At 36.2% G+C, this 13,689-nt stretch overlaps 1 protein-coding gene across 2 annotated transcripts in view; it reads left to right on the forward strand.

Moving 5' to 3' along the window:
* Window positions 1-4,943: 4,943 nt before the first annotated feature.
* The window catches only part of SYCP1 (synaptonemal complex protein 1), a 152,242-nt gene continuing 143,496 nt past the window's right edge, over window positions 4,944-13,689 (forward strand). For both annotated transcript variants that reach the window (XM_032644498.1, XM_032644507.1), the window contains exons 1-6: window positions 4,944-5,057; window positions 8,648-8,732; window positions 8,909-8,952; window positions 9,127-9,183; window positions 10,315-10,479; window positions 11,206-11,273. In XM_032644498.1, coding sequence (XP_032500389.1) covers window positions 4,950-5,057; window positions 8,648-8,732; window positions 8,909-8,952; window positions 9,127-9,183; window positions 10,315-10,479; window positions 11,206-11,273 — 527 coding nt within the window. In that variant the 5' untranslated portion in view covers window positions 4,944-4,949. The remainder of the gene's footprint in view (window positions 5,058-8,647; window positions 8,733-8,908; window positions 8,953-9,126; window positions 9,184-10,314; window positions 10,480-11,205; window positions 11,274-13,689) is intronic.

Raw genomic sequence — 13,689 nt, forward strand, 5'->3', positions numbered from 1 at the left:
TGATCACTCCTTCCTTCTTGACATGATTTTTTTCCACTTGATTTCCAGGACATTTCACTCTCTTGGTTTTCCTCTTCAGTTGCTGCTCTTTCTGTCTCCTTTGTTAATTCCCCCTCATCTCCCACACTGATAAATGTTAAAATGTCCCAGGACTCAGTTCTCTTTTTTCCTATGTGCACTTCCTTTGAAATTTCATCTTATCTCATGGCTTTAAATGCCATCTAGAGGCTGACAACTCCCAAATTATATACCAACCTGGACTGCTACCCTAAGCTCCATTAAATAGCCTACTCAAGATTTCAATTTGGATGTTTAGTAGGCATATAAAATTTAACATGTCTGAATGTGAACTCCTGATTGCCCCCGATTCTCCTATATTCTTCCTCCATCTCTACTAAATGGCATCTCCATACTTCAAGTTGTATAAGCCAAAATTCTTGAAGTCATCCTTCACTTCTTTTTCTCTTATGCCCATTATCAAATATGCAACAAGTCTTGTTGGCTATAGCCTCAAAATAGATCCAGAACTCAACCACTTCTTACTGTCTCTGTCCCTGCCATCCTAATAAAACTACTAACTCACTTTCCTGTTTTTGTCCTTGCCAGGGTCTATTCTTTATACGGTAGCCAGAGTGATTCTTTGACAACATAAGCCAGATTATGTCATTCCTCTGCTCATAATCCTGTAATGGCTTTCTATTTTACACAGTTTAAAGCCAAAGTTCTTTCTATCAGTGTCTATTACTATTCCTTTTGCTCACACCAGCCACTCTGCCTTTGATGCATATGTTGCCTGTAAATTTCAAGCAGACTCCTTCCACAGCTTCTACTGTACTTGACAAATCTTCTGCTTGGAAAGCTCTTTCCTAGATAGTTTCATGGCTCCCTCTTCACCATCCTGGATCTCTGCTAAATGTCATCTTATCTCTGATTACCCTTTTAAAAATAGCTAATGCCCCTCCCCCCCAAATTCTTATCCCGTATTCTCGCTTATTGTTGTCATATATTTTTATTTAAAAAATGTGTATATGTCTCTTTCCTCCCCTACTCCTCCCAGACACAAAAAATAAGCTCAATGAGGGCAGGAAATTTAGTCTCTGTTCACTGCTGTATCTCCAGCACAATGACTGGATGAGTGAATGCTGTCTGATCATTAAGAAATACTCTTCATAGAGTATTATGAAGATTAAATAAAACATTGCATAGAAGCAAGTTACCTGGCATAAAATCTGGCATATATTAAAGGTTCAGTAAATATTTGCAATTTTTATTATTTAAAACTGTATTGTTTTAAATTAGTTCATTATCTTCTACCATTTTCCAATATTCATTAAGATATATGTGATAATGTTTTTCAGATCGTCCATGCATTACAAATAAGCAACATGTGGAAAATTTACAAGAACCAGTTTTACAAATTTTGTACAAATATTCAAAAATTTATCATCCAGAAGACCTACAGCATTTTGCTCATCTCATAGGGAGGCTCACTGAACTGCGAACACTGAATCACAACTACTCAGAAATACTTAGCATTTGGAAAACAAAGGACTCCAAATTGGCTAGTTTACTCTCTGAGAAATGGAATTTGTATTCACTTTGATGAAATTTTAGAATGTTGTGGTTTGTCTTAAACTTCCTGAATCTAGATTGTTTATGCTATGATCACAGGATACTGATTTGAAAAACATGAACAGAATTGCTGTTACGAATATATCGCCATAAAATGGACATCATCAAGGGCTCATCAAATTTTGTGGAATTTAGGACCACCACTAGAGGGACATCTAGTATTCTTTTTAAGATTCGTCCCCAAAGAAGCAATGGTTATTGTTACTGCGTGGTTCGTTCAGAAAGGAGTAGTACTAAATAGAGTTCTTACCTGAAGAAACTCTCCTTTTTTTCATTTAGTAGAAAATTGAATTAAAATATATATATTATTTGAAGACATAAAAGAGATTATTTAATGGAAACAGTTGTAATCAGAATAAAAGCAGTTGTGAACCTCTTTAAGGCTAGATTGATGGATAAGGAACTAACATTTTAAACTTATTTCTGTTATAGCATTTTATAAATTATTAAAGAGGAACAAAGCTTCGTTCAATTCTTACTTTTCCTTAATGTCTTTTTTTTTAAGATTCTTTTTTTGATGTGGACCATTTTTAAAGTCTTTATTGAGTTTGTTACAATATTGCTTGTGTTTTATGTTTTTTTGGTTTTTTGGCCCCGAGGCATGTGGGAGCTTAGCTCCCCGACCGGTGATCAAACCCGCACCCGCTGCATTGGAAGGTGAAGTCTTAACCACTGGACCGCCTGGGAAGTCCCTTAATGTCTTTAAAAGAGATCTTTTATAAGCCCCAATTAAAAATTTTGTCATGGCAAGATACTGAAAAAATTAAAATGACAAAATATGTTAACATACATTGGGAAATTCAGCACAATTTAATGCTCATTCTGGTAGACAATATTTTGACATTTTTGCCACCACCTTTTGCAGAAAAAATAAAGTTCTTAAAATCTGAAATCTTACCACAAATATTTTAATCCTTGTAAGAATAAGATTAATGTTAACACTTTTTCATGTGAAATACATGAAAGTGAGAAATTCTATGGAAGCACAATTGTTTTGAAAGACTGGATCTGATTAAATAAAATACTGTGATTTTTAAGTTAATTTAATACTAGGAATAGCATTTTGTTTTCAATACAGAAAAAAGACCATAGTTGAATATTTCACTGTTGTAAAACTTAAAAAAATTGGAATATTGAATTTATACCCTCAACTTATAAAATATATTAATTAAATGTATCAATTATTCCCCCCAGGGCTTATCTTGTGCATTTATTCTTGGTATCATCTCTTGAAGGGAGTATTTTATCTTTTTTAGCGTATCTAGACTGTTTCATGTAAAATGAAAGCCTTACACTGGATCATCCTTTCTAGCTCAAAATGTAATTTTATCAGAAACTGTACCATCTGGTAGGTTAAATGTATACAAAACGAGTTGCTTAAAAATATTACTAAAGTCCTTTGGAAAAGCATCAATTATATTGTAGTACATGGAGAAAGTTAGAAAACAAAGTCAGTATGTTGAAAACAGAACTCATTGTCTTATTGCTCAAACCTAGGTACCTAGCACCCACAATATTTATTGTGTCTAGTAGCCCAAGTCTGAAACCAGGCAGTCATCTTAGACTTCTTTCCTTTGCTGCTCACTTTAAAAAAGCCATCAAATCCTATTAATTTTCCTTCCTAAATATCTTTTACATTTGACACATTTTCTTCATCTTTACTGGCACTGTCATAGCTCAGGTCTCATACCTTACTCACCCAGGCTATTAAAACTGTCTCCCTAACTCCAGTCTCATAAATCTAAACCATTTTTCATACTACAAATTTTCTTCTGAACTTGATCATGCCCCCTTTTCCGCTCAAACTTCCTCAAGATTCCCATCCATAAAGGCTAAAATCCAAAAGCCTTCGAGAGGCCGTCACATCTGCTAAGTCTCCAGTCTCATCATTTTCCCATTTGCGTCCTCACACACCTACACCGCATTGCCTGGATCCACTCACTCTTTTTATTTTTTTTTTTATTTTTTGCGGTACACGGGCCTCTCGTTGTGGCCTCTCCCGTTGCGGAGCACAGGCTCCGGACGCGCAGGCTCAGCGGCCATGGCTCACGGCCCCAGCCGCTCCGCAGCGGGATCTTCCCAGACCGGGGCACGAACTGGTCGGCAGGCGGACTCTCAACCACTGCGCCACCAGGGAAGCCCCCTCAGTCACTCTTGGACTCATCTCTCTCACGACTCCAGCGCCTTTGCCTACCGTCCCTCAGCCGGGAACACCCCTTCCCGCATTCACTATCTAGCCAACGCTCTATTCACCCTTCTGTTTTCTACGGAAGTAGTAACAAAAGTGTACCACATCCATGAAGCTCTCTCCTGACTCCCAAGCCACTGTAAAGGCCACTGTCCCTTTCTAAGGGTCCCAACAACCCTTAGAAAATTACTACCGTTAAATGATTACAGGGGGTTTTAATTATGTTTGCACTTGTTTCTTCCCTAAGACTGTAAGCTCTTCTTAGAGGACAGAAATAGATTTTTCACTGTCAGCTCCATTCTATCACAGCACCTGATAGTTTTCCTCACATTCTTTAACAATAGGAGAAGCTTAAAGAAGGCCAATTCTAAGGAGAAAGAGTATCCAGGGAAGAATTGCTATTAAGGTAAAGGGAAATCTCGCGAGATGTAGGTCTTGCGCCCCGGGTCAACGGAGGTCGCCGACCGTTATTTAGCCGTTAAACCTCCAACCGCCCTGCACCTCCCTCCTGGCCGCTCGGCTGGCGCGATATCCCGCCTTTTCCGAGGTTCGGAGGCAGAAGTTCGTGTTGGTTCTTTCTGCTGCCCTAATAGACAGAAGGTGGCGGTTCGCGTGAGCACCGAGCCCGCGGTTTCCCGCTAGTTTTTTAAAGGTAAGGGCAGGTGTGCCGAGTTCCCTCCCTGATGATTGAACCCAGAGCTGGGCGACGTTTTGTTACTGGCCCTCCCACACGCAGGCAGCCCCCGGCGCCATCTGGCGCCTTCTCCGTAGTCGTCTAAGCACCTCAACTAGTTCTTCCCGGCGAGGTGATGCAATTTAACAGGGCTGGTGGAGGTAACGGGCTTCTTTTCAGGCTGACCCGGCGATGATGCCTAGTTTGAGTTTCTCGATTATCCATTGACGTCGCCAGCGTGGCCATTGGTGGTGGGGGGATGGTGGGGACAAATAGGGGATGTTTCTGCTTTGAACACCACGGCAGTAAGGGACACCGTAGGCTTCCATGGTAGCAAATGTTTCACGCATTCCTTTATATACCCATTTATTATAGAATAAGTAGTGCATTAATGAAACAATGTAAAACACTTTCTCCCCCATCTTGAGCAATAGATAATTACGACTCGAAGAGAAAATGGAAAAGCAGAAGCCCTTTAAATTGTTTGTACCACCGAGATTAAGTAGCAGTCAAGTATCTGCAGTGAAACCTCAGACCTTGGGAGGAGATTCTGATTTCTTCAAGGTAAATTTGCATTTACTCATTAGGTAAATGAGGCAAAGTGAACTTTCTTACTGGTGATATCTTATAATTTTTTTCAGTAAATATGGTCTGATTTACCCAAGAATTTTGAATAGCATTTCTTTGAATGAATAATGAGCACACTTAATGTGTTTAGGCATCATTCATTTAAAGAAATAATTACTGGTGCTTTGGAATTCTGCATACATAATGGGACCTGCTTACTTTAATCCTCTTTCTTTAAATGATTTAAAGCAACTTATGAACATATACAATGAAATAGTAAAATATATATTAGAAGAATATTAGGATCAAGGAAAATTAAGAAAATTTGGACAAATATGTTGACATACTGGTAAAAATCAGTGTTTGAGGTTAAAATTTGACTCTGAGCTTCTGGGTTGACAGGATAAACGGGAAGTTCATACGTGTAGTAGGTTCTTATAGGAAAGGAGGAATAGAGCTTTTTTTAGTAATTTATTTAAATTTCTCATGTGGGGACTTCCCTGGCAGTCCAGTGGTTGACTCCACACTTTCACTGCAGGGGGCATGCGTTCAGTCCCTGGTCAGGGAACTAAGAACCCACATTATGCACAGTGTGGCAAAAAAAAAAAAAAAAATTACATTAAAAAAATAATTTTTTTAACATCTTTATTGGGGTATAATTGCTTTACAATGGTGTGTTAGTTTCTGCTTTATAACAAAGTGAATCAGTTATACATATACACATGTTCCCATATCTCTTCCCTCTTGCGTCTCCCTCCCTCCCACCCTCCCTATCCCATCCCTCCAGGCGGTCACAAAGCACCCAGCCGATATCCCTGTGCCATGCAGCTGCTTCCCACTAGCTATCTACCTTACGTTTGTTAGTGTGTATATGTCCATGACTCTCTCTCGCCCTGTCACAGCTCACCCTTCCCCCTCCCCATATCCTCAAGTCCGTTCTCCAGTAGGTCTGTGTCTTTATTCCTGTCTTACCCCTAGGTTCTTCATGACATTTTTTCCCTTAAATTCCATATATATGTGTTAGCATACGGTATTTGTCTTTTTCTTTCTGACTTACTTCACTCTGTATGACAGACTCTAGGTCTATCCACCTTATTACAAATAGCTCAATTTCGTTTCTTTTTATGGCTGAGTAATATTCCATTGTATATATGTGCCACATCTTCATTATCCATTCATCCGATGATGGACACTTAGGTTGTTTCCATCTCCTGGCTATTGTAAATAGAGCTGCAATGAACATTTTGGTACATGACTCTTTTTGAATTTTTCGTTTTCTCAAGGTATATGCCCAGTAGTGGGATTGCTGGGTCATATGGTCGTTCTATTTGTAGTTTTTTAAGGAACCCCCATACTGTTCTCCATAGTGGCCGAACCAATTCACATTCCCACCAGCAGTGCAAGAGTGTTCCCTTTTTTCCACACCCTCTCCAGCATTTATTGTTTCTAGATTTTTTGATGATGGCCATTCTGACTGGTATGAGATGCTATCTCATGGTAGTTTTGATTTGCATTTCTCTGATGATTAATGATGTTGAGCATTCTTTCATGTGTTTGTTGGCAGTCTGTATATCTTCTTTTTTTTTTTTTTTTTTTTAAACATCTTTATTGGGGTATAATTGCTTTACAATGGTGTGTTAGTTTCTGCTTTATAACAAAGTGAATCAGCTATACATATACATATGTTCCCATATGTCTTCCCTCTTGCGTCTCCCTCCCTCCCACTCTCCCCATCCCACCCTTCCAGGCTGTCACAAAGCACCGAGCTAATATCCCTGTGCCTTGCGGCTGCTTCCCCCCAGCTATCTACCTTACTACGTTTGTTAGTGTGTACATGTCCATGACTCTCTCTCGCCCTGTCAAAACTCACCCCTCCCCCTCCCCATACCCTCAAGTCCGTTCTCCAGTAGGTCTGCGTCTTTATTCCTATCTTACCCCTAGGTTCTTCATGACATTTTTTTCCCTTAAATTCCATATATATGTGTTAGCATACGGTATTTGTCTTTTTCTTTCTGACTTACTTCACTCTGTATGACAGACTCTAGGTCTATCCATCTCATTACAAATAGCTCAATTTCATTTCTTTTTAAGGCTGAGTAATATTCCATTGTGTATATGTGCCACATCTTCTTTATCCATTCATCCGATGATGGGCGCTTAGGTTGTTTCCATGTCCTGGCTATTGTAAATAGAGCTGCAATGAACATTTTGGTACATGACTCTTTTTGAATTTTGGTTTTCTCAGGGTATATGCCAAGTAGTGGGATTGCTGGGTCATATGGTAATTCTATTTGTAGTTTTTTAAGGAACCTCCATACTGTTCTCCACAGTGGCTGAACCAATTCACATTCCCACCAGCAGTGCAAGAGTGTCCCCTTTTCTCCACACCCTCTCCAGCATTTATTGTTTCTAGATTTTTTGATGATGGCCATTCTGACTGGTGTGAGATGATATCTCATTGTAGTTTTGATTTGCATTTCTCTAATGATTAATGATGTTGAGCATTCTTTCATGTGTTTGTTGGCATTCTGTGTATCTTCTTTGGAGAAATGTCTATTTAGGTCTTCTGCCCATTTTTGGATGGGGTTGTTTGTTTTTTTGTTATTGAGCTGCATGAGCTGCTTGTAAATTTTGGAGATTAATCCTTTGTCAGTTGCTTCATTTGCAAATGTTTTCTCCCATTCTGAGGGTTGTCTTTTGGTCTTGGTTATGGTTTCCTTTGCTGTGCAAAAGCTTTGAAGTTTCATTAGGTCCCATTTGTTTATTTTTGTTTTTATTTCCATTACTCTAGGAGGTGGATCAGAAAGGATCTTGCTGTGATTTATGTCATAGAGTGTTCTGCCTATGTTTTCCTCTAAGAGTTTGATAGTTTCTGGCCTTACATTTATGTCTTTAATCCATTTTGAGCTTATTTTTGTGTATGGTGTTGGGGAGTGATCTAATCTCATACGTTTACATGTATCTGTCCAGTTTTCCCAGCACCACTTATTGAAGAGGCTGTCCTTTCTCCACTGTACATTCCTGCCACCTTTATCAAAGATAAGGTGTCCATATGTGCATGGGTTTATCTCTGGGCTTTCTATCCTGTTCCATTGATCTATCTTTCTGTTTAAAAAAATAAATTTCTTATGTGGAACTTTATGTTGGAAATAGGATGAAGCAATGATTATTTTAATTTTCTATGTTGTAGAAAAATTCTTATGTCTCTATAGCCAAAGAGTATAATATTAAAATGCTATTCAGTGAAGAAAATTCTCAGTTCTACCAGGGCAAAGTTCATAATGAAATTGAAGAAAGCCAATATTCTAAGCTACTAATTAAAATCACTAAAATTATTACTGAGTACTTACAAAGCATGTATCATGTAATTTTAGTTTAGCTTTCTCTTATAAGTGAAAACTAAAAAATTTTGCTTTGTTTACAGGGCAAAATCATTTGATATATTTAACACTATGTATACATTAAAGGATTTACAATTATAGTCACTTTTTTAAGCAGATGTATACTGTATATGTAATTGCATATTACACTGCTAGTTATTAGAGTGGTATGAGACAGTGTGTTTAAGAACTTCTTTGTGTTTCTAGGGTTTCAACAAATGTGTTGAAGATGATTTTGGTTTTCCATTTGCAATGACTAATTTCTCCAAAAATGGGAAAAACATTGATTCAGGTAGGAGACTAGAAAAGCAATATATCACCTTACATAGAAACATTTTTAAAATACACATTGCTAGATATCAAATAAGAGTATTATATTGATAGCCTTGACATTAAAGCTAGATATAATAGTTAATATATAAAACAGGATGTTGGCATATTTAATTCCAGTTGTCTTTTATCTTGCAGATCCTGCTTTACAAAAAGTTGACTTTTTGCCCATGCTTGAACAGGTCAGTTAAGTATAGTGTATATAGATATAACCTGTTTAGATATTGAATTGCTTGCTTGAAAAAGAAAAAAAAATCTTTAGTTGTTGGATTACTAGTCTTCAGTATTTAATTGCTGCTATTTGGAAACCATCATCAGGAGTATTTTCTCATAGGAAAAATTTATTCATTTTTTAGGTTGATAATTCTGACAGTTGTCATTACCAGGAGGGACTAAAAGACTCTGATTTTGAGGTCAGAAGATTTCCCGTCTATATTAAATTTCTTGTAATTGGGGTATCATTTATTATTACTTATATTTATCTTTCTTTTGAAGCTTCAAAAGGATTAATATTTAGTTAAGGTTTTAAGTTATATTCTTTAAAACCTTTTTGCCACTTTGCTTTTCTTTTGAATTTGCTGAAACACTAGGCCTCTGTATTTTCCTGAGTTATAAAAGCATGAATTCTTAAAGGGCAATTTAACTTTAAACCATAAAAATCAAGAATAGGAAAGGGGAGATGAATGCAATGTGTGAAAAGGTCTAGAATTAAGCCAGTATTTTACAAACAATTCTTGAATTAATAAGTATGATTGTTTGGCTGGTTTACTGTCTAAGGTATTTGTAGGATATACTGTACTTTTGATTTTAGTTATAAAAATCATTCTTTCTTATGGCACATAGATGTCTTTAAAGCAAAGAGAAATTCCATGGCCTGGTAAAGTGTTATCTGGTTGTTGCTGGGATTATGGTATCACAAATTTAGAAATATGGAATTTATTCATATATTTTGATAACAGAGCTATCAGCAAGGAGAAAGTAGCATGATTAAAAAAATAAAAGAAAACCTTTGACATTTACCTTATAATGTGGAAAGGGATGATGCAGGAAATCCAAATAAAATCCAAATAAAACCTCAGGCTAAATGAAAGATCTTGTGTTCACTATTATTTTTCTTGTCATTGTACCTTAAACTTCATATCCTTTGGCTAATCCTTAAGCTGTTTGTATAACCAAAATATTTCAAGACCATTGCTAAAATTGACACATTTCATGTAGAGTGATTTATTTTAGCTTTTAAGCAGCCAGATTCTCTCATTGACTTAAAGATTTCTAACTTCTGGCTTAGGCACATTTTGAAGTTATTTGATTTTATTCATCAAGGAATAACTTAGGTGACCAGTAACCTTAGTAAAGTAGCTAATATTGCCTTAGTAGTTAGAAAAAAGTTAATATAGCTTTCAGCATGGTATTAGGGCATAAATTGAGGAGAGATTTGGTCTCAACTATTAAGATACTCATGGATATTTTCAATAGGCAGCTGTAGTTTGGTTATACTAAAATTTTGAACTATTAACAGTCATTGAAAACCTATTTTATAATAGAATTCAGAACCAATGAGCAAACTATATTCAAAACTGTATAAGGAGACGGACAAGATCAAGAAGTGGAAAGTGAGTGTAGAATCTGAACTGAAGCAGAAAGAAAACAAGTTGCAAGAAAATAGAAAAATAATTGAAGCACAGCGGAAAGCCATTCAAGAACTACAGGTATAATGAAATTTGTAATTGAAAATATAGTATAGTAAATCTTATAATACTATTAAAACTAGAGTATTGTTTCAGAGTAAGTTGGGTTTATCTTGTTTCTGTGATGTGGATTTTAAGAATGGTGTTTTTTGAAGTTTCATTAATATTAGTTGCATTTCAACTTTAGGATGAGCAGAAGACAGGCTGCACGAAACTTAATGCAAATGACTAGGGAAATAGTAATTTACTTTAGATAAAGATTGATTTAATGATTCTAATTATAGAATTTTAATTTTTATTGGTTCCCGTTACTGATGATGTTTTGTTTGATATGTCTTTTTTATTATATTAGAAAATGACATTGTAGATAAAACTTTAAATTTGAAACTATTTCTCTTCAATTTTATGGCATAGTGAAAGAAAAATTTTGAGAAAATGCAACATTGGGTTAGGAGAAAGATAAAACATCATTTCAAAATGCTTAGGGAAGATAATATCACATTAAAATATTGTTGGATACATTTTGGAGATAATTCAGCAAACCTAATTTTAGACTGATGAAAGTGAGACCCATATTCTTATAGGATATCCATAAGTGTGACAAAAAAAGTTCTTCTTTGTGTTCAAAGAAAATAATTCTTATTGACCATCATAGCATGTTAGCAAAGAAATGCTGCTTAATGAATATACTCATGTTTATTTTGCTAAGTAAAATGTGATGAACTGTTCTTTTGTCTTATAAATTAGTTTGAAAATGAAAAAGTAAGTTTGAAATTAGAAGAAGGAATTCAAGAAAATAAAGATTTAATAAAAGAGTAAGTAATAATTTAATGAATTTGTTCTTTACAGATTTATTTTTTATTCCAAACTAATTATTAAAATAATTTCTAAAAATTGAATGTGCTCTTTCTGTTGTATAATGTTAATTGATATATAGAATTCTATCTGGGTGCTGTGGAGAAAAGGAAGACATACCTATTTTACATTCTTGCATTTGGCAAACTGTGGTCACTGACTAGTAACTTCTCACTTTTTAAAATGACAGGCAGGGGAAGGCATTACTTAGTGTTGATAAAGGTACCTGATAATCTTATATCTACAACTGCCTATGTATATTGTATACCTTTTTGTTTGACTATTGTCTTAGGTGAAACCCTTGCAGAAGAGGGCTCAACTTAGTTCCAAGCTAATTCTCACTGTCAAATTCCTGTTTTTGCCAGGGGCCCAATCATTCTTCCATTAACTTTGGCTTAAAACTTTAGTATCATCCTTTTTTTAAAAATTAATTAATTTATTTTATTTATTTAATTTTGGCTGCATTGGGTCTTCGTTGTTGCGCGCGGGCTTTCTCTAGTTGCGGTGAGCGGGGGGGCTACTCTTTGTTGCGGTGTGCGGGCTTCTCATTGCGGTGGTTCTCTTGTTGCAGAGCAAGGGCTCTAGGTGCATGGGCTTCAGTAGTTGTGGCTTGCGGGTTTTAGAGCGCAGGCTCAGTAGTTGTGGCACACAGGCTTAGTTGCTCCACAGCATGTGGGATCTTCCTGGACCAGGGCGCCAACCCGTGTTACCTGCATTGGCAAGCAGATTCTTAACCACTGTTCCACCAGGGAAGTCCAAGAATTAGGTTTGTAGTTACTTGTTTTGATTTTACAAAATCGGTAACAATAAAAAGTTCCTCTGTCTAGAACAGTTGTTCTTAAACTTTAGCAAGCTTCAGAATTACCCGCAGAGCTTCTTAAAACACATGTCGTTGGCCTCTCCTCCCCTGCTCCCCTGCCAGAGTTTCTGATTCAGTGGAGTAGACTTAAGAATGTGTACTTCTAACAAGTGATGTGGATGCTGCTGGTGCAAGGATCATACTTTGAGAACTACTGATTTGTGGTAGAGAATAGTCACAGGCTTTGAAAACAAAACAAAGCCACCTTTGATTTCAGTGACTTCTTAACCTTTTCATTTATTAGATTATTGAAAATGTTAAAGGATGTAGTTTATGTAATATTACAGCTTTTGCTCTTCATTAAACTAATATTTAGACTTAAAAATTATTATAAAATGTTAATCTGTAACAATTCGTTTCTGCAGAAAAATTATACATTGGAAAATTTAAACTGGTGTATATGTTAGCAACTTCAAGACACCCAGAGGTCTTTTTTTTTTTTAACTTTCAATACCATTTAATGAGATTTGGAAGATATGACTACATTATATTGACCTTTAAAATTTTTTTTGGTTGAGATATAATTGACATATAACATTATATTATTTTTAAGTGTATAATGTAATGATTGATATATGTATATATTGCAAAATTATCACCACAATAAGTCTAGTTAATATCCATTACCACATATAATTACAGATTTTTTGTTTTGACAAGAACCCTCAAGATCTACTCTCTTAACAACTTTCAAATATATAATATTACTAACTATATTATTACTATAGCTTTATAATGTAGTTTCAAATCAGGAAGTGTGATGCCTCCAGCTTTGGTCTCCTTTTTCAAGATACTTTGGCTAATTGGGGTTTTTGGTGATGCCATACAAATTTTGGTATTGTTTGTTCTGTTTCTGTGAAAAATGCCATTGGAAATTTGAGTGGGATTGCATTGAATTTGTAGATTGCTTTCAGTAGTGTGGTATTGTGATTTATAAGAAAATATATATATATATTTGGTCATTCAGATGACCAAAATATATTTCACGTATATATGTAGTTTTCATCCATCTTTCCTGACTCACAACTCTTCAAACCCTTGGAATTTTCTAAATGTTGAGAGTGAAAAGGTGTCTTGTTATGCTAATGAGGTGACTTTTGGACCCCACCTAAAGATAGGGGCCGGTTGCCTGGAGAGCCAACCACGTGGTTAGAGGATTGGAACTTCCAACCTCTGGGGACAGGCAAGGACCTGGAGGTTGAATCAGTTGCCAATGGCTAAAGATTTAATCAGTCATGACTATCTAATGAAGCCTCTGTAAAAACCTGAGAGGTCAGGGTTTGAGAGGTTCCTGGTTGGTGAACATGTGGAGATTTGGGGAGAATGATGAGCTCGGAGAGAGCATGAAAGATTCTCACCCTTTCCTCATATCTTGCCCTGTGCATCTATCCCACTTGGCTGTTCCTGAATTATATCCTTTTATGATAAACCAGTAGTCTAGTAAGTAAATTGTTTCTCTGTTCTCTGAGTCATTCTAGCAAATTAATAGAAACCAAGGAGGAGGTCATGGGAACCTC

Source organism: Phocoena sinus, chromosome 1 (genome assembly GCF_008692025.1).
Source record: "Phocoena sinus isolate mPhoSin1 chromosome 1, mPhoSin1.pri, whole genome shotgun sequence".
Taxonomy (NCBI): Eukaryota; Metazoa; Chordata; class Mammalia; order Artiodactyla; family Phocoenidae; genus Phocoena; species Phocoena sinus.